Source organism: Clytia hemisphaerica, unplaced genomic scaffold (assembly GCF_902728285.1).
Source record: "Clytia hemisphaerica strain Z4C2 unplaced genomic scaffold, Clytia hemisphaerica genome assembly, whole genome shotgun sequence".
In the NCBI taxonomy this organism is placed as follows: Eukaryota; Metazoa; Cnidaria; class Hydrozoa; order Leptothecata; family Clytiidae; genus Clytia; species Clytia hemisphaerica.
This window is the reverse complement of record NW_027103598.1, coordinates 546,816-570,380: the sequence shown is the minus strand read 5'-3', so window position 1 is coordinate 570,380 and position 23,565 is coordinate 546,816. Positions and strand designations below refer to the sequence as shown.

The window sequence follows — 23,565 nt, the reverse complement described above, 5'->3', positions numbered from 1 at the left end:
AGCGTGTCAGACAAATTTATGAAAAGGTGAATTGAAGATTAACTGAATGTGATTTAAAGGCACTATTTACATGTTGAGGGTCATTTCTGTACAAAAACAAGTATTTACATGAATCTAAATAAAACCGTACAAAAACGAAATAAATATTCCAAAAAAATCGGTTAGAAAAATCTTTACATAGCTATATAAATTTTTTTTTCTATAAACATAACGTTTATAAGCATATGCAGGCTCAGCTTTTGGTACCAAAAATGCTAAGCATAATGTGATGCGAGCCTGATATAGGGACACTTGCTTATGAAAAAAGAACACATGCAGTATATGAAAAGTGAAGTCAGCTCCTTCAGTAATGTGGGAAACTGAAATTTAAGGATTCTTTCAAACCCATAGTTCGTGCATTGTTACACCAAATCGTTACTTTTGATTGAACCATTTACAGGTTTAAATTCAGGTGAATGAGGATTTTCGATGACGTCATCGCCTACTTTATTGTTCATTTCTTTCATCTTCTTTGAAGGTCTTTTTTCACCACCCGAGGGCGGCAGGCGTTCATCTTGATTGTAGTTTGAAGTATGGCGAATATCTACCTTGTTTCGAACAAACACTGAAGAAAGAAGAACGAAGATTCGAGAAAGTCAGATAATCCCAACATTGTATAACATTAATAAACTAAGAAGGGTCATCGAATCGAATCATGGAATGCAATTTACGAGGGTTTACTCAGAATAAGTTCGAGTTAAAGAAAGGTTCGAATAGCACTGTATTTGGTTTGCTTATTTACAAAAAGGAAAAAAAAAGAATTTGGTGCATCCCCGTATCTAGATTTATAGTCTAAGCAAAAAGTTTTACATTAACCCTTTAAGTGCCAATGTCGGGTATATCGGACATGGGCTATATAGGAGGGCGAAGTAAGTCTTTCCAGCGAGATTTTAAGCTAAAAAGTCAAAAAATGGAAAAATTTTGACAAAAATCCACTTTTTTGAGATTTTGACCGTTTTTTGATCATTTTTGGTCAACGAGTGATCCAAGAACATCCAAATTTGGCCCTGCTTTACTTGATACTATCCTCTAGCGAATTAATTTTAAGTTTTACTACTAGGCACCTTTCCATCATTGCTTTTATTCCCCTAAAATGAGACTTAAAGGGTTAACCATTGTTTTTTGAGTTATGATAAGAAAAACACACATCTCAAGGAAAACGGATGTGTATTAAATCTTAAAGTTACAGCTCATTTTCTGTCACTCTAAACTGAGGATTGACAGACCCCCTATCCTAGACTAGAAACTGAGCAACTTACATGATAGATAGACAGGAAGGAAGAGCAATCCATTTAACAATCCCAAAACGACGATTCCGAAAACCATTTTGAAGAAAATCCGGAAAATTTCGGACTGTCCGAAAATGAGCACTAAGATACCAAGGAAGGTTGTGAAACCTGTGAATGAAAAGAAATGGAGAAAAAAGTCTATCAAGATCTTTCAAATGCTGTCTGTGGACACAATAAGACAATTATCACCCAGCACAACTTCTATTAATGCTCAATGGAACCTTTAACAATGTGATGAAACAGAATACCTTATTTCACGAATATTACTTAAAGTCTATTCACGATAAATGTGCGCTAAATTTTGCTTTACTTGTTATTTCTCAACCAATGCTTCAATCTTAAAAAGTTTGCTATCGTTGGGAAGGTAGGAAGGAGCTTATTAATTTACTGTTAATTTTTTCCGTGAAATTTGAAAAGAACATGAAGAAAAATGAAGACTTTTTATAGATAGGTCGTATAAATGTTATTTTTACGTCTTTGGAAAGCTTAAAGCTTGGTGATTTCAAAAATATATACTTTGACTAGGAAATATGATTAAAAATTTGCAATATTCAACAGAATGTAAAGTAGATTGACTGATGACAAAGTGGTTTACTTTAAAAAGAAGTCAAAGTCAAGTTAACTGGACACACCCTTTTCTCCATAATGTGAGAAAGTGTTGGACATTTAACTGCCTTTATCATTAATTCCAAATTTCTTCATCTTTAAATAATTAGGTTACTGACATCCTTTAAACGGAGGGTCTTTACTCTTAGAAGGGTTTTATAGAGGTTAGTGATCCAGACTGTGACGACCTAAAGACACTCACCTCCCATAAAGACACTTGCACCAATAGAACTGATGGCGTTGATCATGCGTTGTTCTGGTGTATCGCCTTCAACTAGCAAATACGCATGCGCAACGTGGGCGGAATAATCGACGGCAAATCCAATAGCCATTATGGAGGTGATCATTGAGATGGAATTCAAAGCCACATCCCAAATGACCATCAATCCGAAAAGTTCGAACACCAAAGCAACGAAGCCTGTGGGGGATAAACAAAAAGCTTGTTTGAAGTCTTACACGTTTTTTATAAAAACAAACTAAAACGGGCTTTCGCTAATTCGAACTTCTATAAATCGAATCGTTCTTTAATTCGAACTTTAATTCTGAGTACCCGTCAGAGGAAAACCTTCGTAAAATGCTTTCTATAGTCCGAATCTTTCTGTTATTCGAACAATTTAGCGTTCGACTTCGAATTAGCGAGAATTGACTGTATACAAGAGTATGAGGCTTCGATGACCAAAAGATTAAGAACAATTGAAGAGCATAAGGCTTTATTGACTCAATTCGACACCCAATGGAACAAAAATACTCACAAAAGATGCACGAGAAAGAGAAAGGTATTTCACCAGGTTCCTAGAAGGTTCCTCTATTTGTGAGATTTCGACTGTTAAGTGGCGTAAATAAAAGACATTTACCTCCGAAAACCATTAAGATGACAAGAGGGTGAACCAGATAAGGTGTGGTAATGATCAGAATTGCAATAGCACACAACACCAAATTCATCATAGTTTCGGAGGGAACAGAAACCATTTGCTCCCGGTAAAAATAATTAAACGAAATTGGAAAAGTACTATTCGATATGTTCGATTTCGAATCGAACTCATCGCGGAGAGACAACATGGCTTTCTTACGGAAGTCCCATGAATCAGTGTCTAAATCTTGACATTGTATTTTGGATGCCCGGATTCTTTGTTCGTTTTCCGTATGCCATTTAATGTCGCGTCCGTATTCCGGAAATTCTTTTAAAAACAAACCGAGACGTTGATAAAATGTCATATTTGGGTTACTCTTATATTCATTAGATTCTAAAAATGCTTGCAACCAGTTCACAGTAGTTTTCTTCATATAAGAATTTTCTTTGCATATGTTGGATAAATAATTATATTCCCCTTGAAGACGGGGGTTTGTATAATCAAAATTCTCGTCATCGTTTATAATACTGACTTGAAATCCAACTGGATAATGCATTCGCTCGTTATCTAAATAATCAATGAAATACGACCCATCAGGTGCAAGCTGCCTGATATCAAATTTTTCCGCCAATTGTGTGGTCCCGTAGATACCTGCCGCTAACAAAACGAGCGATAAAAAAACCACTACGATACGCACGGGTGTTTTCATTAAAAATTCCGCCCATTTCTTCATAACCTGTCGAAAAGATAAATAATATGTCAGAGTATCTAGAACCAAATTCTCACAAACCGAATTTGAGGCATGAAACCAAAGAAAGGCTGAGAAGAAAAAATCAATATTTATTGCATAATAAAAAGTTTTTCGGTTTACTCCCTCCCCAGTATACTAAGAAGCTTAGATAGATAGATATGAGCCCTCCGAATGCATTCGGGATGGGTCCTACCCACAAAGGAGTAGGAATCACGGCGCTAACAAACACTGAGACTAAGAAGTTTAAGGATATTGTTTTAACACATCGCAAATACAATGAATAAAACCCAAGAGCCTTGGCTCCAAAAATTCGAAAAGGCAAGTGATTTTTAAGTCCATTAACTTACAGTTGAAAAGTAGAGTTTTAACTCTAAGTTTTAACATGAGACTTAAAACGTAGAACATTCGATCAGGACCGAATCTCAGGATCAAAATGTTCAAAAATGGCCGTCAACAAGGCCAAAATCGTCATTCTCCCCTGACCTTGAAATTTTGAAAGACGACGAAATATTCAGAAACCCGGCGCAATATCTTTTGACATTTTGAGTAGTATTTTAAGAAAGGCTTACAGTTTTTGATAATGTGTTCATATCTTCTTCACTCCATGGATTGTTATCTTTTTGTTTCTTGCAGCAAAACCAATCCCAATTACCAACCTCAATCCTTTTAATATCAAGCGCCAAAGCTGCTAAAAAGACAGTCATTATAAGCAGGTACGCGAAAAGGATGCTTGTTAGTGCATACACGCAGAAATAACGAATGGCGGGAAAATCAGTGCTGGAGGAGATAGCAAAAGCGATGACGTCAGTCACTGTAGTCATGGTTACTGACGCACCAACTTTAGCCATGGTCTTTTGTAAACGATTTTTACCGGTGAAGTCAGATGGTAGGCTGTCCAGTGCTAAAGGAAAAAAGGCATACATGATACAGTTACTCTCTAAATCGAACCTTTATAATCGAATCTTTCTGTAATTCGAACTAAATTATTGGTCCCCTGAGCTGGAAAGAACCCGAATCTTCTTTAATTCGAAAGAAATCTTTGGTTCCTTGAAGATCGAATCAGAGAGAGTCAACTGAGTCAACTTAATTAAGGCACCCCCCGCTGGGACCCCAGCCCCACAGAAAAATCTGGCCAAAATTTCATCCCCGAAGGACAAAATACCCTACAATTTCAGCCCCACTGGGAAATTGACTTAGGGATTTCGACATAAATTTTTTCCCCACTGTGGGGAAAAGTTCCACCGGGGCTTGGAGACAGGGTTGTATTAAGCTTGTGTCTAAAGATAGGAGGATTAGCAAGTTTCCCTCCCTTCCTCATCAAACTCCAAAAGAAAAAACTGGGGCATGAGCAATTTTTCCTGGAACATTCAAACAAAACGTTCCAAAACACTGTGTGAACGGCAAAATTCGAAAGGTCAAAAAAGAAGACATAACAAAAATAATCAATCAAAAAAACTATGATGACAATCTTCAATATTTCTCAATATCAAACAAGGATAAAAAGCTCTTGCCCGATCCCACCAGCACCAAGGACAAAAATGCTTTAATCACTCATAAAGAAATTGGTGGATTTCAACATCACTGAACTTTATAAAAAACCCTGGAGGCAGTTTCTCAATCCCGCCCAACTAAAATCCTTTGATCAGAGTGGTGCCCTAATGTTAGCGTCTGCTGAATAGCGGTGTAAATGCATCGAGAGTGCTAGAATTATCTTTCCTTGAATACTCGATGTGATGATGCGGGGTATGTGATGATGCGGGGTATGTGATGGGTACCAAAAAACTAATATCAAAGATTATTCCAGGGTTTATAACGGTCAGTAATTCTGACATAGGAGCGTTTTAAAATTTGCCTCGATTATTCAAACAGGAAAAACAGGTTTTTGACCAGAAACTCACCATCCAGAATGATAAACATATCATCAATGCCCACACCAAGGACGAGGAAAGGAAGCGTTCCAACGAAAGCCACGAAGTACTGGCCACTCAACATGACCATTCCGAAACCAGAGCCAATCCCAAGTGCGATGCATCCAATACCTGCAAATCCTGTGGTATGAAAAGATCTCGTATTAAAAAAGTGCTGACTACTCACTACAGAAAGTCACGTGGGTCACTTTTCAAACCAATAAGATTTTAAATAATTTCGAATAAAAGAAAATACATTCAGTTCTCGCTAATTCGAAGTCGAACGGGAAGTCTATTCGAATAACAGAGAGACTCGATTTGTAGAAAGCATTTTACAAGGGTTTTCCTCTGAAGGGTACTCAGAATTAATTCGAATTAAAGAGAGATTCGAATAATAGAAGTTCGAATTGGCGAGAGTCCACTGTACAATGACACGGTAATTATCTTCTTTTATTATGAATAGATAATAACAGTGTCATCAAAATCTTGCACCCCTCTTTTAAGATTATTTTACACCCATTAAGAAATATAATTCGAGCGTCGATCCATGCTCATGAACCCTTTAACCCTGTTCCGTGCCAAAATTACTGCTAACAAGATATCTCGTCATCACGTTCCGTGCAAAAAGTATCTCGGGTGTTATCTGATATACCAAAAATTGTCGAAAATTTAGGTCCAGCCTTGAAAATCTTTTATATTTTATATTTTTATATTTTATACTTCTAAATCTATATTTAAGGCACGGACAAATAAAAAGTCGCACACGTTAAAGGGTTCATAGAAAAATTTCTTACCCACTGTGACGTGCCCATTGACTCGATTTCTCAGACGAAAAAGAACAACAGTTGCGAAAGTACACATCAGGGTAATCGAGACAGCAACCAATGAGATGTCGCCACCGGAGCTTTCAGAAATCCCATCGTCCGTACTTCGACCTGTCAACAAGTATAGTTTCATGCCGTTTCTTTCAGCCTCCGGAACTCCCGCATCTAACAAAATATCGATCATTTTTTTCTGAATGTCTGACGTTAATTTATGTGTGGAATCAGTTTCAGGGAATTTGTTAAAATACATGAACCTTAAAGCTGTGGCTGAGATTCTTTGAGTAATGTTATCATACTCATATCGCCCGAAGATGGATGGGAAATTTCTTTCCGCTGTTATCCCGTTCGGGAAAATAATTTTCCGGTTTCGAAGAGCGTTTGTGAGAATGGGTTGAATAGACGCATCTGTGATTGATGATTCGTTGTAACTGAACACGAATAAAGGGTCCAGGAAAACACATGGTACACCTGTTAAAGATTTGTTAGATTCCAAACATATTTGTTCGATACCAGTTTCATTCATGATCCGGTTATGATATTTTAAACCTAATTTCAAGGCTTTACTGTTCAACACAGACGATACACCATCCGCCATTGTGATGAAAAATTGATCCGGTTTAAATTTTGACGGGAAAGTTTTCTCCGCGCGCTCTAAATCATCGCGACTTCGACTGTGTTCGGGAAAGAATAATCGTTCAGTTTGTGTTTGAGGATTGAATCTGGCGAAACCAGCCATGAGCCCAAGAGCAATTAATAAACCACTTAGGATCACTTTCCATGGGTGATCGAACACAATACCACTCCATTTAACGAAAGAACGTTCGAAAAAGCCATTAATGGCAGAACAAATTCGTACCCAACCTCTCCAAAGGGAGGAACAACAATTCGTCATTTTTTTTGTTGTAAAGCGAACCAAGATTTTCTCTGAAACATATAAGAAATTAATAGCGCATATACATATACAGTTGACTCTCTCTAATTCGATTCTCAAATGTTTATTCGAATTAGAGAAAGATTCGAATAATTGAGAGGATTTCGTGCGATTTTCCAGCTGAAGGGACAAATGCTTAAAATCGAATTACAGAAAGATTCTAATAATAGAGGTTCAAATTAGAGAGGGTTGACTGTAAGAATTTAATAGAGCATACAGTTGACGCTCTCTAATTCGATCTTCAAGGGGACTTTAAGTTTCATCGAATAAGGGAGCCTATCGAATAGTAGAACGTCGAATTAGAGAGCGTCAACTGTATACATATCAGTTCATAGCCGCAGCAAGCCTCGCCCAAAACGGCTTTTTACTGATCCAATATATTCCGTATTGCACCCCTCGCTGACCGTGTAACTAATAATATCATATAGATCCAAGGAACTAGGTCGATCATATTTACTTTAAATGCAATGCGAAATTTTAAAAGGACATCATTTAACGTATCTCCTCCAATAATTTGCTGACACAGCATTATAGACCAACTTTAACTTTCTCCCATTTCGCAAAATTTAGAGATATCTTATGTATTAATCGGACTAACTTTCGCGAGATTAAATTTCGCGAGATTAAATTTCGCGAGATTAAATTCCGCGATTTCACGAAATTTTGCCATTTTCGCGAAATTAAACCCACCACAAAATTTTTATAATCGTATTTTCGGTGGAGAAACCAGTCCAAAGTCTCCATTAGTGGCAAAGATTGAAACACTGCAAAACGTTACCTGCGTTTTCTGAATGTTTCTTGCCTGCCTGCAAAGTCACTATACCATTTAAAAAGAGTCACTTTATCGCGTGACAAAGTATCAATGTTGTTAAATGCAAAAGAAATAGTAAATGTTTTATCATCAAAAATAATGTGATTTATTTCCTCTCTCAGTAGCGTTTCTCTTACCAACGGACTGTCTAAGCTAATCAAAGAAAACCATAATTATTCGAAATCTCAATGCCAATTCAATTATAAAAAAGAATTCATTTCAAAATAATTGAGGTATCATGATAGCAAATGAAAAACTCTTTTGCAATACCGACTAACTAGTACTCATAGTACTCATAGCTCTCTTTTTTTGTACGCGGAGAATAATTTATTTTCGACATTCGAATTCTATTGCTAGTTCAAATTGCTCATCTACATTATCTTAAAAATTGTTCTCAATTTGTTCTTAGATTTTGGTCATTCGACTTTAAAAATATTATGAAGGGACAGACATATTTGCTCCATAAAAATTCAAAATATAACATCAAATAACAAACTTTCCCTTGTATTTTTCATTTTCTTCAAAACCAAAACTTTTTCATTGCTAACCTGACCTCTATGAGTTAACAAGTTGAAAAAAGGGGAAAAAATGAATGCAAATGATTATATAATACTTAAAGGTTTTATTTTTACATAAGTGTTCCCGTTTCATATCAGACACATATTTCATATCAGGAAAGTGTGTGCCTATTGTTATATTATGCTGATATAAGCCAAAAAAAATTTTTTCCCCTCTTTCTGACCAATCTTGCTCCACATCCGTGTCAATCCAGTGTGAAAAAGCTTGTGAATTAAAATTAATGAGTAAGCAAACGTTATCACTCTTATTTAGAAACAAAACCTTTAACCTTGTGAAACGTATTTCCATTTTCACATATCTTCTTTTTACGATATCTTTTAAGAGATCTCCTCAAACTCTAATCTTGAGAAGAAAAGAGACCTGAAGGTTTTTTATAAGAACAAACTATATAAGAACATAAGCCTTCGATGATCAAAATATTAAGAGCAAATTAAATCTGAATGGACTCTAAAACATTCGATATCTTAAGAAATTATACAAAATGATGAGATTTAGAATAAAAGACTCTGAAAATGTTAAGAGCATACGAAGGATTTAAGAACCTAAGATGTTCTTATAGTAAAACGTGTATATAACCAAGCAATAATAAAAAATACAAAACTCAGGACCCACGTCTTGTTTCGATAAATGACATTTCAACCCGTTGTTTCACTAGAACGAGGCTCTTGTTGAATCTTATCAGTTTGACGAAGGGGCCCAAAAATAAACCCTCAAACTACCCACTATCTGAAAAAAGTGAAATAAATCTATACCTTATCGGGGAAAACTTCGTCGGGGAAAAGTGACGAAACTTTGGCCAAGTGACGAATATTTTTCCCCGACGAAAATTTTTCCCGACAAAAATTTTCCCCGACGAAGTATTCCCTGATAAGGTAGACAATTTTTTATAAGGATGGTGTTTTTCCATTTCATCATGAATATTCTTAACTTTTTGGGAAAAAAATCACTCTTAAATATTCTTACAATATTATTAGGTTAGGACCAAACTCCAACTAAATTTAGCATACAAAATGCATATCTCAAGCTAAAAATTGGGCATTTTTGTGAAAGCTTCTAGAATGAATAGCTGAGGATAATTGGCAATTTACATGGAATTTTGCAAATTTCATCATGAATATTCTTATATATAGCGTATTCTTATAAAAGAAAAATCGTGTAACTTGCATTATAGTAAATGCTTACATCACATACAGATTTCTACCAATTTAGAGATGTTAGCTAATATACGTCATATAAATTCGATTGTCTAGGGTGACCATAAATTCGATTAAATATTTTACAACTATTATATTTTACGATTGTAAAAATACAGCGCCATTTTGATCAATTTTTTTTCCTTAGATGTGGTCGAAAAACTATATCTGCGACTGCGATCTCAACAACAAACATAAGTCTCGAATGTCCAAAGTTGAGAGTTAGAGAGTGACATTGAGGGTAAAAGTAATAAGTACTAGTAATAACATGGTTTAGAGGGTGATTTGAGATTAATAACCCCGAGGTTCATTGAAAACATTTCAAAATAGCCTGAACGTAGTGAGGGCTATTTTGAAGTGTTTTCAATGAAACGAGGGGTTATTAATCCAAAATCACCCGAGAATACCATGTTATTCCGCGTTAATTGTATGGTCAAAAAAAAGAATTGAAGAACACTCAATCGCTATTCTTTTCGAAACTTATAAAAACATTCGAAACTATAAAAAAACATTCGACTAACACTCTTATTTTGATTGGCTTAAAAATTTCGTACGATATTTTGTTAACCAATCAAAATATCGTACGATACTTTTCTTTCAACCAATAGAAATTTTTGTTTACATCAGGGCGATTACAAAAAACGGGGCTATTACGGATTTATCGCCCCGCTCGTCCTTTACAAATCTAAGCTAAATGTAATCAGCCATATAATTAAATAGGGTATAAAGGCAAACATCCCAAAATTTCTGGATTATTCTCCAATTTCATACAATTAACAAACTGCCAACAATCCCAATGAGAAACAGAAAAGAATAACAGAAAGTCTCATTCAGAAAAAATCTAAAAAAACGAACAAAAAAGGAAGAATACGGATTTCCCTTTTCGAAAACTTTTTTTGATAAGCACAATATGAGCACTATATGGAATTCAAAAGACTATAAAAGCAGAAAGATAAGCTTGGATATTCTGAGGGCCCCATGTACAATTGTTGGGACAAACGATCAAAATTTAAAAGTATGGAGAATGAGACTTTTCAAACATTTCAAACTCAAAACTTAATACATTCCAATATAGAAGAACGATAAAACAATAAATAGTAAAGTTTGATAGAAACTCCATAACTTCATAACTTCATTTCAGTGTTTCATTTGCAAAATCTTTTGTGATATTTTTTTATAACATTACTTTCCAAATTAAACTTCTTGAAAGTAAAGAGGTTGTTCTAGCACTAGAGTGACCTTTAGGGATATAGAGATAGGTAGAGTCGATATTCATGTGGATGGTCCACTAATCTGGGACTTTTAGTTTTTCGATCAACTTCCTGAGTAAGAATGATTGAAAGTATTGAATCTTCTTAGAATCATAACTTCGTCGCTCTAAATTATAACACACCCCTGTGTCACAGACTCACTGGATTTTTTGACCTTGGAACAATAGAATTTCTATCCCCATTGGGATTTCAATGGTAGTTCTACCGGGGCTGTGAGACAGGAAAGTATGACATATACTGACTGGTATTGAAAATACACCGAAATCTTTTAAGAATCAAGGCATCGAAATATGACACACGAGCATATTCCCTGCTCACAGATCCGGTAGGATATTTTCAGCCAGGGGGGGGGGTAGAAATAAAGGACCAAAATCCGACAGGGATTATATACTCCTATGCTTTTTTATGGCTGGTGACTTGAATTTTGTTCTTTCAAGTCAGAAAATTCAGTGGGGATGAAAAAATAGTACATTATTTTACAGTGAGGATTTGCTTATCTGATTATTTCCAGTTGGGACAGAAATAAGAGTATAATTTTCCAATCAGGACCATATTTGGGCCAATTTTTTCAGTGGGAAGGGGTCCCAGTGGGTGAGAAGGGGGTATACGAGCAATTAAGTGAAAAAAAGTGGTCAGTCATTATGTTAGACCAATGGAAGAAACTTTTTTAATGTCCTCATTTTTACACCTGCATCGCAGCAAAAAGGAGGCTTTATGACATTGTATCCCTTATCATGCACAAAAAAGAGAAACGAAAAGAAAAGGTAAAGAAAGGAACAACTTTTCCTGGTAAAGCATCCTTATTTACTTCGAATTCTCTTCGATATACTCTTATTAACTTAACTTTAAGATGAAACAGTTTCAAAGATATTAAAATCTTTCATTGATACCCTAAACTTCTTAATGAACTTTGATACTTCTTTGTTTATAAATAAGAACATGAGGCTTCGATGAATAAATTTAAGAACACATTCAAAACATCCGATTTCTCTAGGAAAGTGTGCAAAATACTCACAAATTGGTGAAAATAAGAACATTTAGCATTAAATCTCAAAAAGTTAGGAACATTAGATGCTTTAAAGATTTGGATGTTCTTATAAAAAATTGTATAAAATTAAAAATTAAAACTTCCCTTTTTGAGAAAGTAACATACGTTCAAAAAGCTGAAACCGAAATCCAGTCTCTAAAGATGTAACTTTTTGTACCGGCAGGGGGGGGGGGATTCAGGGCGTACACCCGATACTGCCATGCCGTCAATTTTTTCCTTGGTTTCCATCAAACCGTCTAAACGAACACAAAATTTCAACAACCGAAACGTTTCTTTGAAATTCAAGACTTTCGTCACGAATTTCGAAAATTTAAAATATTTTGTCACGATTCCGAAATTCCGACCAATTTCTTGTTAGGTTCCGTTTGTTTGAAACAGAACAAATTTTTCCGGCCCCCCGACATAGGACCTAATTTCTGAAATTCCGTCCAAAATTTCCTCGAATTCCGCAGATCCGCCCGAAAAAAAGCCTCGATTCCGCTCTTCCACCAAACAAAAGGAGTGCATCAAAACCCAACAAAGCATCGTTATACGCCTTATACTGAGTAGCCCAGATGACACATTCCTATTTATTGACAAATTCAACTAAGACCATAACAACGTTTCAATCAATGAATTCATTTAAAAACCGCATTCCGGTTTATCATGAGCGAAGCATTTAGAATAATTTATGCAACTCAAATATAATTACACAACATAAAAAGGTTCTTGAAAAATAAAAAATAAAACCGAATTGTTCTCAATGTGGTACTTCGATTTGAGATAAATTTCGAAATCGTGGTCAAAATTGTTCCAAATTTTACTCCAAACTCGATAACATCCAGCAGTCTCACTACTATTCTTGGCAACTCGTTTCTTTTATCTAGCATGATTTAGTAAGTAAAGTAAGTAAGTCTACGACCGCAGCCGGAGGCGACCCAAACGCTGCTCTTTCGATAGCTATCTACCTGAAGGTAGGAGAGGGCTTCTCCCTGGATTGCTCCACTTATCCTTGATCCTTCCCTTAATTGCTGAGTATCGAGCTGAGAGGCATCAAATACAATTTTTGTACTAAGTGCGAAGTCTTTGGTATGACCCGGCCGAGAATTGAACCCACGACCTTGCGCATCGCAGCCGGATGCTCTACCACTGCACTACGCTTTTGTGACAATGGAAAGTGAAAAACAGAAAGACAACTTAGGTGTCACCTTTGATCAAACCCTCAACCAAAATATTGGACAAACTAAATAATGAACCTGTTTTAGGATAGGAATTTAAGTTTCTTTACAATCAGTGGTTTGTTTAATCAATGGAATAAATAAATTATTCAATCATCAAAAATCAATAAGTAAATAGGAAATAAATAGAACTCATAAATCCTATAGCTACACGTTTTTTTCTGTACCTATAAGAACAAACTATAAAAGAACATAATGATGGCCAAAATATCAGAACATTTTAAGGCTTTGCGGATTATAAGACACAGGATTTCTTAGGAAAATGGACGAAAATATTCACAAAAGGTTGAAAATAAAAACAAATTTTTAAGAACATTTTGAGGCTTCAAAAATTCTTCAATGCATGTTCTTATAAAAAAACGTCCAATCAATGTAAAAAAACTTATATAAGCTTAGAAATCACGATCATTTCAGATAAAGTTATATAATCAAAATCTCACATACCCTTAATGAAAATATTCCATGTGATTTGAAACAATGGTTTTTAATTAGGGTGCACGTGATGTTGTCAATTCCATTGATTAGACTTTTCGTATATCTGAAGTAAGATAATATTAAGAGACAATTGATGTTGAAAGAAAAATAAGAGAAGTGGAATTCGAATAATGCTGTTTACATTTACGTAACTTAGTTTTAGTGATGTGCAAGCTTTTCTTTATAACGATATACTCAATTTCATAATTTTTTAATTTTCAACATTTATAGGCTTAAAACTCAAAAAGTTAAGAACATCCGAAGGCTTCAAAAATTTGGTATGTTCTTATAAAAAAACGTGTACAACATTGCACAGTAAATAACAAAATATCAATATGCTTACCTTACTTTTGTTTCTAAGACACTCAGAAGGGTGAGTGATTCCTAATTAATGGCTTCCAATAATAAAATTGACGGCTCTCCATTAAATACACTAAAGTTTTAAAAGTGAAGTTGACTTTCGAATTGTGTTTTAATTTTTTGGTTCTCACAATATTTGGTTTTTTATATTTAATCTAATTTTTTTTATGTATGAATGAATACGTGGCAAATAAATACTTTCCAAGGTAAAAAACAACGACACCTTCTTACCAAAGCAATACGCCAAAGAGAAGAACATTTCGTCAGAAATTATTAATTTGAGTTTTTCGTGAGAAAATATTTGGTCCTGAAACGTATCTATGAAAAATACAACAACAGAAAAACATAAATACTAAAAAATAGAAATAAAAAAACAATGAAAATAGAAAAATCTGAAAAAGAGCCTTTAAACAATTGAAAAGACCAAATTGTTAATTGTTGTTTTCTTGTTGGACATAATTAGATATAAGGAAACCTTGGTGAATGAAATCGAGGAAAATAGAAAATATTTCTCAAAAGTGTATGAATAATATAATCTAGTAGGTAATTTTCCCGCCCCCAATGTTAGCTACATTTAAATGCGTTTCAAAAATATACAATGGGCCATTCAATTTTATATTCATACAAGGAGGAGGGAAGAGGAACATTTTCCAGGGGAGGGGATCCAAAAAAATTTCTAGGGGGTTTAAGAGGGTAAAGGATTTTAGTTCGCCCCCCCCCCTTACTTCAAGGGTATTAAGAAAGATTTTCCAAGGGTATTTGTTCAAATTTTGCAGCTTTCCAGGGATAACCACCCTCCTTTTTCAAGAATATTTTCCAGCTTGAAATGGTTCCTCCCCCTTGTATGGGTATCAAAATAGAACAACCCAATACACATTCAGTAATCCTCTAAATAACATATTCTAAAATAAAAATAAATTTTTATGTGCCATGTTAAATTCATGTGTTTAATTTGCAAAATTCTATTCAAGTGATAAATATTATCTTTCAATTCTAAGGATGTCGTACTTCTTGAATCTTCAGCCAACCTTCCAAAGGTGACATTAAAGTAAATGTCAATTATTTCATCGACAGTCTTTAATGTCCAATGCATGCAACTGCCATGAATAACTATTGTCTGGATGCTATACTTTATAATAACATGGATGTCCGGAAAGAGAAGGAGATGGGCTGGCTATCTTTACTATCGACTGCAACCACTCACAAAGGGGGTTTCGAGGGATGTACAATAGACATCAAGAAGTAGGAGCAGCGGCAATGTTTTCATTACTTCCCATGACTTTCTTGTTGGTCTCTTCTTGTAATTGTTTTTCGAACGCCCTCACATCCTCGAACGTCATGTCTAACCGAGAAAGATTAGTAAAAATAAATGAGATCTTATACTCTCAAATTATCCCTAAAGAAACTAAAACCTTTGTGAAAAAAGTAAGGAATTTTTTTACTAAAGTTCCTTTAAAAAGGTTGGAAAATGACTGAAAAGTTATTCAATTTTTTCATATGAAGGGTTTATTTCTATACGAAATGAGACGGTGAAAACCAAAAAGTAAAGAACGGATGTCAAAAAAGTTTTTAAGGCAATGCTATCTAAAGGGACGTTGTTCGAATTAGGGAAGCATCCGAGTTACAGAGGTTCGACTTATGGAGACTTCACTGTATTTACAGAAAGGATGTCAAAAAGGCATTGTCAACCGAAGGGACGAGAATAGTTGTTCGAATTAGGGAAGTATTCGAGTTAAAGAGGTTCAACTTATACAGAAAGGATGTCAAAAAAGCTTTGAAGGTTTCTTACCATACCAATCATCTATCCATGCGAAAGCTTGCCGATGTCCTGCCAATAATATATCTTTTATCACCTAATAAACAATGTAAATGTTATCTGGATTTGGTAGAGAAATACAAGATCTTTCTATTCAACTGAAAAACTTTTTATGAGGGCTTGATTAGCAAAGAATGATAGCTGTCAAGCTAGATGCATGGAAGCTAGCAAAGTGTTTTAAAACAAACAAAGCGGGACGAACAAAAATAAACAGTTCTTTAGAATCTAAACTAACATCCCATTTAACAATCACATCTGTGCAATTCTCAGCTTCCCTTCACAATGATTGTCAAAAAATAGTAGAGGGTATTTTTTTAAATCGCCCGATTGTTTTGTCAAAGCACATACTTGCTCACAAGTGCATTGACCAAAATAATCGAGCGACCTCAAAAAAAAAAAAACGAACAAATGTCCCCCTGCTAAAATAAGGCAATTCCAGATAAAGGGGTACGTTACGTCACGTTCATTTTTAACTGTATATCGCCAGTAGGGTTCTAGGACCATTTGATAGCACCCATAGAGGCGGTTCAATCCGGCATAGGCTCTCAAATCGTGGTTGACAATTTCTTGGAACGGCTCAAAAAACAAACAAGCAAATAAACCAGTTATTAGTCGATTAAAAATCGATTTACTCAACTTACGGAATGTACATAACTTTCAACCCGGTATGCTAATCCCCAAACACTGAACTCCACTGTGACCAGCTTGTAAGAACACATGATGGGGTTCGAATCCATCTGTAAAGACAAAAAAAAATGAAAGTCAAAATGAGAGACAGAAAGAGATATTTTAAAACATACCTAACCTTGCAGAACGGATATTTTCAAGACAAAATAACGAAGCAAAAAGAACCTTGGTGTAGCCAATTTTTGATTAAAAACACTTGACCAGTCAAATTAAAATACAAAAAGAAGTCCACCTTTTTTACACTCCTTAAAAATTTAATCCTGTAAAGCATTCATTTTACTCATACCAATAGAACTTCTTACCCTCCATCCTTCTTTTAGTGGACCTCTTCCCGTCTTCTTCGATTGAAAATATCTGCAATCCTGAATAAAATAATTGATACCAAAGTATATCGTCATCATGAAAAAATATGAGCAATTTGATAAGTTAAAACCACCACAAATAATTGACACCAAATATATTCACAGAAAAACTTAAACAAGAGATTAGACCTTGTCAAAGTTATTAGTATGGCATACGAGATGAAAATGTTAAATCACATTATAGGAAAGAAAAACAAATAAAGTCTAGGAAATACGCTTTTCACCAAGAAAAAAGAACTTACATATTGCTACACAGTGTAATCTTCAGGCGATGCAGCGTATCGTAGATTCTAGTTCATTTGAAATTTGATTTACATACAATACGCTATATTCCCTCAAGATTGCACCAGCATGAAACACCATGTAGCAATTACATGTTAGTTCTTTATTTCTTTTATCATTTCACTCGAATGTTTATTCGAATTTTCTTGAATATTTTGTGATCGTATACATTCCACTGTACCTCTTCTTTTTTATAATATTTTTCAGCAATTTCATCATAAGCAATATCCATGTGTAAAACTTCTCGGTCCTTTACCACTTCTTCCTCTAAATTCAAATGCTGGAAGAAAAAAATATTCTCATTATCATATCTAACTAAATCATAACTAAGTTATCCTCTCACAAAAATACAAGTTTTTTATAAGAACAAACTATATAAGAACATAAGGCTTCGATGGCCAAAATGTTAAGAACAAGTGATGGACAAGTTTTATGGACCTACCTGGTTATGCATTTAACACATATAATTGATATCTACGTCAGCATGACTGTAAACAATCATTCAGAACACAAATAGTGACGATCTATTAAAATTAGTCGTTTGTTTCTTATAAAGAAACCGTTTAGAAACCAAAATTTCATGCTCTTGAAATATTCTTTCATATTCAAGACTTCGTGAGCAAAAAAAACATCCATCTCATCAAAGAATTGAGTAATTTGGCTAAGATCATTGATGTATGCTTTTTAATAGTGATTCTAATAGATAAAGATGCGTTTTTTGAGTTGAAAAATTCTTTTTTTTACAAAAATCTGCCTGAGCCATCTTTTACCTACTTTCATGCCAAAAATCATTGCCGTTTTTTAGCTGAAATTTACCCCAAAAAAATTTTCTCCAAAAATCGAGCTCCGCCACATTCAAGGGTTTATAGTTATGTGCATTTTTGTGCAAAAAATCATAAAGAATGAAAGAGCCAATCTCGAGAAAAGCTAATACCTAAGTAATTGATAATGTGCTTATAAAAAAATATCGAATTTGGTCAGTTTTTTTTATAAAAACAAGCCAAACAACCAAAATTTCCTGTCCAAACACACATTTTCTTCAAAAGTAAGTCCTCATGAGCAAAAAAAACATCTATCTCATAAAAAAATTGAGTAATTTGACTAAGAACATTGATATAATGCTTATTAATAGTGATTTTTATAGATAAACATGCGTTTTTTGAGCCAATAATTTTTTTTTGCAAAAATCTGCTTCAGCCATCTTTTACCAATGATGTTAGCCTACTTTCATGCAAAAAATCAGAAAAAATTAATGATCCAATTTTTCACAAAGTCTAAAAAACCCGTTTTTTTAGCCGTTTTTTGGCCCAAATTTGCCCAAAAACATTTTCTTTCGAAAATCGGGCTCCGTCACATTCGAGGGTTTATAGTTATGCATCTTTGTGCAAAAAATCATAAAGAATGAAAGAGCCAATCTCGAGAAAAGCTGATACCTAAGTAATTGATAATGTGCTTATAAAAAAATATCGAATTTGGTCAGTTTTTTTTATAAAAACAAGCCAAACAACCAAAATTTCCTGTCCAAACACACATTTTCTTCAAAAGTAAGTCCTCATGAGCAAAAAAAACATCTATCTCATAAAAAAATTGAGTAATTTGACTAAGAACATTGATATAATGCTTATTAATAGTGATTTTTATAGATAAACATGCGTTTTTTGAGCCAATAAATTTTTTTTGCAAAAATCTGCTTGAGCCATCTTTTACCAATGATGTTAGCCTACTTTCATACAAAAAATCAGAAAAAATTAATGATCCAATTTTTCACAAAGTCCAAAAAACCCGTTTTTTAGCCCAAATTTGCCCAAAATAATTTTTTTTCGAAAATCGGGCTCCGTCACATTTTGGCCACTACCATTTTGCACCTTTGTACCAAAAATCAAAAGATTCCTATGATTCAATCCTGAGAAAAGTTGGTAACAGACGGACGGACGGACGAACACAGGTTAATTTATAGGACCTCCAGGTAGGTCCAACAAGGTAAGAACATTTTAAGGCTTTGGGGACTTTAAAACACCCGATTTCTTAGGAAAACAGACAAAAATATCCACAAAATGGTGAAAATAAGAACATGTTAAGAACATTTTTAGGCTCAAAACTCAAAAAGCTGAGAACATACCAAGGCTTCAAAAATTTTGGATGTTCTTATAAAAAAACGTGTAGGTTAATTTGAACAGAATGGTCTTATTTATAAAACCAGTTGTCAAAACAAAGTCATCCCATAAAATTTTCAATTTTCAGATTATTCAGATTATTCATATTTTGTTGAATTTTGAGAAAGGAATGCCTCTAATAATGCACTGGGAATATAATAAAACAAAACAATTGGTCTGAGCCAGTGTAGTGAGACGGGGTAAAACAAACAAGAAAGGTGCTTACATTTTCAGTAGAGCCATTATCATTTTTGTATCCAGTTTTAACGATGATTGAAAATCGTGGCAACACAGAGCACTAAAAAATAAAAATTGACACAACAATACGAGTAAATCATAAAATGGTAGCTTCCAAGTATGCAACATACAAATTTTTCTTGAATGGTCAGAATTGTTGTCTGTGCACAGCAAAGCATTCTAAATCAAACTCACAACATCAAGATACTGACAGAAAATTCCCACACCGCCCTTCCCTCTATAGCTAATAAAGTCACAACAGAATAAAAAAGGGTCAAGGGAAGTCATTGAAGTCAGAAATACATATTAAGTATTTTAAAGTCAATAAGCAACTTTTTGGCTAAAATCCGGAAAATCCTTTAGTCACTCCAGCCCTGAGCCGAAAATTAGTCACCATACCAAGATCAACTTCTAAGATAAAAACTCCAATCAAAAGTTGACAATGTAAAAAATATGGAAGTTTGAGAAGTACACAAAAAACAAACATACATTGTATTCTGTGATTGTATAAGGATAATAATTCCATGCTTTTTCTGTGACGTAAAAGATCTTGGGTACATACCCTTGAATCCATGTTGGAAGTTTACTGGAAATAATAAAAACAACTTTACATACAGCAGTCTACCTTTTTATTAACAGATTGATAAATAATATGTCTAATCTTTAAAGTCAAAAAATAAAAGGAAAGGAAAGAAGGATGATTCTACCAATGTGGATAGGACACGAGTTCTATCCCTGGAAAGAGTTTAAGTTACCTATTTAAGGATATGATACTAAGGATAGGATCATACCTTTTAGGGGAATTAATTTTTACGGTGCAAGGGTGCTAAATTGGCGCATTTTGTGGAACTAAATTTTTCAGTGCGAGTGTACTAAATTGGCGCATTTTGTGGAACTAATTTTCGCGGTTGACGGCCAAAAACGTGAGCATTAGTTCTTGCGAAAATCACTTCCTCGAAAATAAGTTACCGCAAATATTAGTTCCCTTGTATAAGATAGCGCTTAAAGTCAAAGTATTTCTATGATAAAAATGTTTTGTTTTATTTCAAATTTAGCTGGCGACACATGATTCTTTAGTCTACACAATAGACAGCTCCAGGCTTTTAGGCCTTGCTCTTGGTCTAGAGGCACTGCAATTGGCGGCCACTAGTGACCCCCACCGTGAATTCGCTTATTGAATAGGTTTAAACATAATAGAAAACTTTAAGAAAAGATTGGCTTAGGTTTCGAAACTCTCTATTGTTCCTTTAAAACCTCAGTGCGCATGCAATGTATCCGGAGAAATTCAATATTGAAAACAAGAGCAGTGCGCATATCCCGAAGAGTAGGAGTTTTACACTCAAAACGAAGGAAGATATGACATAGCCTAAGGATTCTTAAAATCTCCTTTTACAAACCGAAACAATGTATAAAAATTCACCTATTGAGGTAGACTCTTTTCTCGGTGAATCTTCCTTTCCCGTGAACTGGATCTTCACATTCTTCATTCTTCACAACTTCCACGCCTTCTCCTTTTTGACTTTGTTCATGACTGTGCTTATTGATCATGAAGAGTTGACCGATGCGATACTGAAACAGAAAATTGTTCCATTACTTGATACATAACGACGGAAAATTCTATTTTAATAATTGTTTAAATAAAAAAATTAAATAAAAACAACCAGCAAGAGTGCACTTGACAATATCTTATCCTTTACCCCTGTGAAACTATTTTAACATCCTGAAAGTACTGGCTCATTTGATTCCTGATAGACTTTTCTTTCCATTCAGATTTTTTTAAATCCTCAGGAGGCAACACGCTGATGCAAAGTTTTTGTAGGGATGATTCTTTTTCAATGGTCTTAACAACATTTTTAAAGTCATGTTGACAGTCAGGGGTTGGAAAAAAGGCCATGACTTTAATAACTTTCTTTGGTGAATCAGTAAAACTAACTCTTTTGATTTCTGAGCTGACAAGATTGGAATAGATTACCCTCAGAGATAACAATATTGACTCCTTAGAGGGAGTCCAAAATAATATCAGAATGATTAAAATCTATGGTTCTTGAAAACTTTGTTCAATATTCTAATGTTTATTTTATTTACTATACAAGTTTTTTTAAGAAACACACTTTTAAGAAACACGAGGCTCAGAATGCCTAAAAGCTAAGAAACATCTAAGAAAGATGCTGAGGCTGAGAATGAGAAAATAACATTTTTTAATTCGCTTTTTTTTAAAGAATCTTCCAATCAAAGGCTGATTATGTCAAAAAGTTTAGAAACATGTAAGAAACATTTAAGTCTGAAAAGGCCGATGCTTGGTAAAACCAGTGGTCAAAGCAAGATTTTCGTCTGAGACGGAAAATGGATTTTACACCAGGGGGGGTTCATGCAGTTATTATATAAACACTATGACAATTACTACCGTGGTGGTATATAAACCAAAATTTGGGAAAACAGTTACTCCACCAGTGGACTAACTGCAACATTGGTGGTGCCTAAGCCCAAAATTGTCGATTTTGGTAGGATATGGTGTACTAAGTGAGCACATTTTTCAATTTTTCACTTAAAATTTTAGGTTTTTAAAAATTCCGGAAGCAAAAAAATTCAAAACATTTTTTTCAAAAGTCAAAAAAAAATCACAAAATTTTTTCTTCAATCAAGGCATGAAAGATATTTTAACAAACTTGGAAAATGATTGAGATATTTAACTCTTGAACGGTCGTTAATAAGACGTACCCAGTAAAATGGTATTAAAAATGAGGAATTCAGTGAAAAAATTCCCAAATTTAGCATTTTTGAGCACATATTCTTGAACTTTTGGTGAATTATGCAGGATTTTGAGACGGAAAAGTCTCTCTATATACTTCTCTGAGACGGAAATCCGTCTGAGACGGAAGAACTTTTAACACTGTAAAACTAGTTTCTTAAAAAAACGTGTATAGTAAATAGTTGAGTCCCATGTTGGTTTTAATTAGCACTTGTAACTATTTGTAAGCAACACTCTTATGTCACAGGACCACTGGGACCCCATCCCCACTGGAAAATTTGTCAAAAATTTGGTCCTGGTGGGAAAATACTCTGGAATTGACTTTGATTTCATCCCCACTCGAAAATTTATGTCTAAAAATTACACATCCCCATGTTGGGATTTCAAAAGAGATTTTTATCCCCACTGAAGAAAAAAGTTCCAACGGGGGCTGTGAGAGAGGGGTGTTAAATACACCAACGTTAAAATAAAGAACAAATAAAAAGATCACCCTTACCTCTTCCACAGACAATGGCATACAAATTCTGTATTCCTTGCTAATCGTCATATTGATGGTTTTTTGTTATTTCTTTATTTTTCTAACTACAAAAAAAGAAATAAAACTCCATAACTCAAACACCGGGGGGGGGGGGGAGGGGGGATACTAGGGTTGCGAGCTGATGGGGGGTGCCGCCTGACTTTCGAACTTTCGACCCTTACCGGGACTAAAAAGGAGAAAAGAAAGGAAAATTTGGGGAATTTTACGACCCTTAGCGGGACAAATTTGACCAATTTTGACCAAATTTCGATCTTTCAGGGGGTAAAAAGTTGAAATTTTCCTATTTTTCTGACCCTTAGTGGGACTTTGGAAGTCCAAAAAAGGTCTCCTTAAAGGCGGCACATACCGTACCCTCCATTTGCCTAAGTACCCCCCCCCCAGGCTCAAACATACCCTGTATATCAAATTCCTACTATAAACTTCAATTTTCAAGGGGCCTCTGGAAACAGAGGAACAAAATGTTAAGGATAAAGGATAAGTTTTTCTGAAAGGAGAAACTCCAAATCACAAGAAAATCCATGTATGCACAAGAAAGGTTATAATGAGCACCTCACAAAAAACCTGGACTTTTCATCGTGCTTCTTGGTGAG

General features: G+C 34.6%; 2 protein-coding genes across 3 annotated transcripts; both read right to left on the bottom strand.

Moving 5' to 3' along the window:
* Nucleotides 1-4: 4 nt before the first annotated feature.
* On the bottom strand, nt 5-14,198 carry LOC136801895 (patched domain-containing protein 3-like). Of its 2 annotated transcripts, XM_067058570.1 has the most exons (9): nt 14,135-14,198; nt 13,762-13,855; nt 6,238-7,191; nt 5,435-5,584; nt 4,106-4,437; nt 2,789-3,521; nt 2,137-2,352; nt 1,299-1,436; nt 5-604 (listed from the first exon to the last, which is right to left on the bottom strand). In XM_067058570.1, exons 3-9 carry the CDS (start codon nt 7,157-7,159, stop codon nt 402-404), a joined length of 2,694 nt encoding a protein of 897 aa, XP_066914671.1. In that variant the 5' UTR covers nt 7,160-7,191; nt 13,762-13,855; nt 14,135-14,198; the 3' UTR covers nt 5-401. The 2 variants fall into 2 exon arrangements, with proteins under 2 accessions (XP_066914671.1, XP_066914672.1); XM_067058571.1 differs by lacking the exons at nt 13,762-13,855; nt 14,135-14,198 and adding an exon at nt 7,977-8,057.
* A 211-nt stretch (nt 14,199-14,409) lies between these two features.
* LOC136801897 (cytoplasmic phosphatidylinositol transfer protein 1-like) lies at nt 14,410-23,021 on the bottom strand. Its single transcript, XM_067058573.1, has 9 exons — nt 22,934-23,021; nt 21,109-21,257; nt 20,178-20,274; nt 19,678-19,749; nt 17,480-17,578; nt 16,957-17,016; nt 16,609-16,704; nt 15,941-16,004; nt 14,410-15,493 (listed from the first exon to the last, which is right to left on the bottom strand). Exons 1-9 carry the CDS (start codon nt 22,982-22,984, stop codon nt 15,387-15,389), a joined length of 795 nt encoding a protein of 264 aa, XP_066914674.1. The 5' UTR covers nt 22,985-23,021; the 3' UTR covers nt 14,410-15,386.
* Between the last annotated feature and the right edge of the window lie 544 nt (nt 23,022-23,565).

Coding starts and splice junctions, on each gene's coding strand:
- LOC136801895 (XM_067058570.1), bottom strand. CDS start 7,159: ATGACGAATTGTTGTTCCTCCCTTTGGAGAGGTTGGGTACGAATTTGT. Junction 2,353..2,788: donor CATCTTAATGGTTTTCGGAG/GTAAATGTCTTT, acceptor TATCCCCCACAG/GCTTCGTTGCTTTGGTGTTC. Junction 605..1,298: donor CCTTCCTGTCTATCTATCAT/GTAAGTTGCTCA, acceptor TTCTTTCTTCAG/TGTTTGTTCGAAACAAGGTA.
- LOC136801897 (XM_067058573.1), bottom strand. CDS start 22,984: ATGACGATTAGCAAGGAATACAGAATTTGTATGCCATTGTCTGTGGAA. Junction 19,750..20,177: donor ATACAATCACAGAATACAAT/GTATGTTTGTTT, acceptor TTTATTTTTTAG/TGCTCTGTGTTGCCACGATT. Junction 15,494..15,940: donor ATGGATAGATGATTGGTATG/GTAAGAAACCTT, acceptor TTTCTCGGTTAG/ACATGACGTTCGAGGATGTG.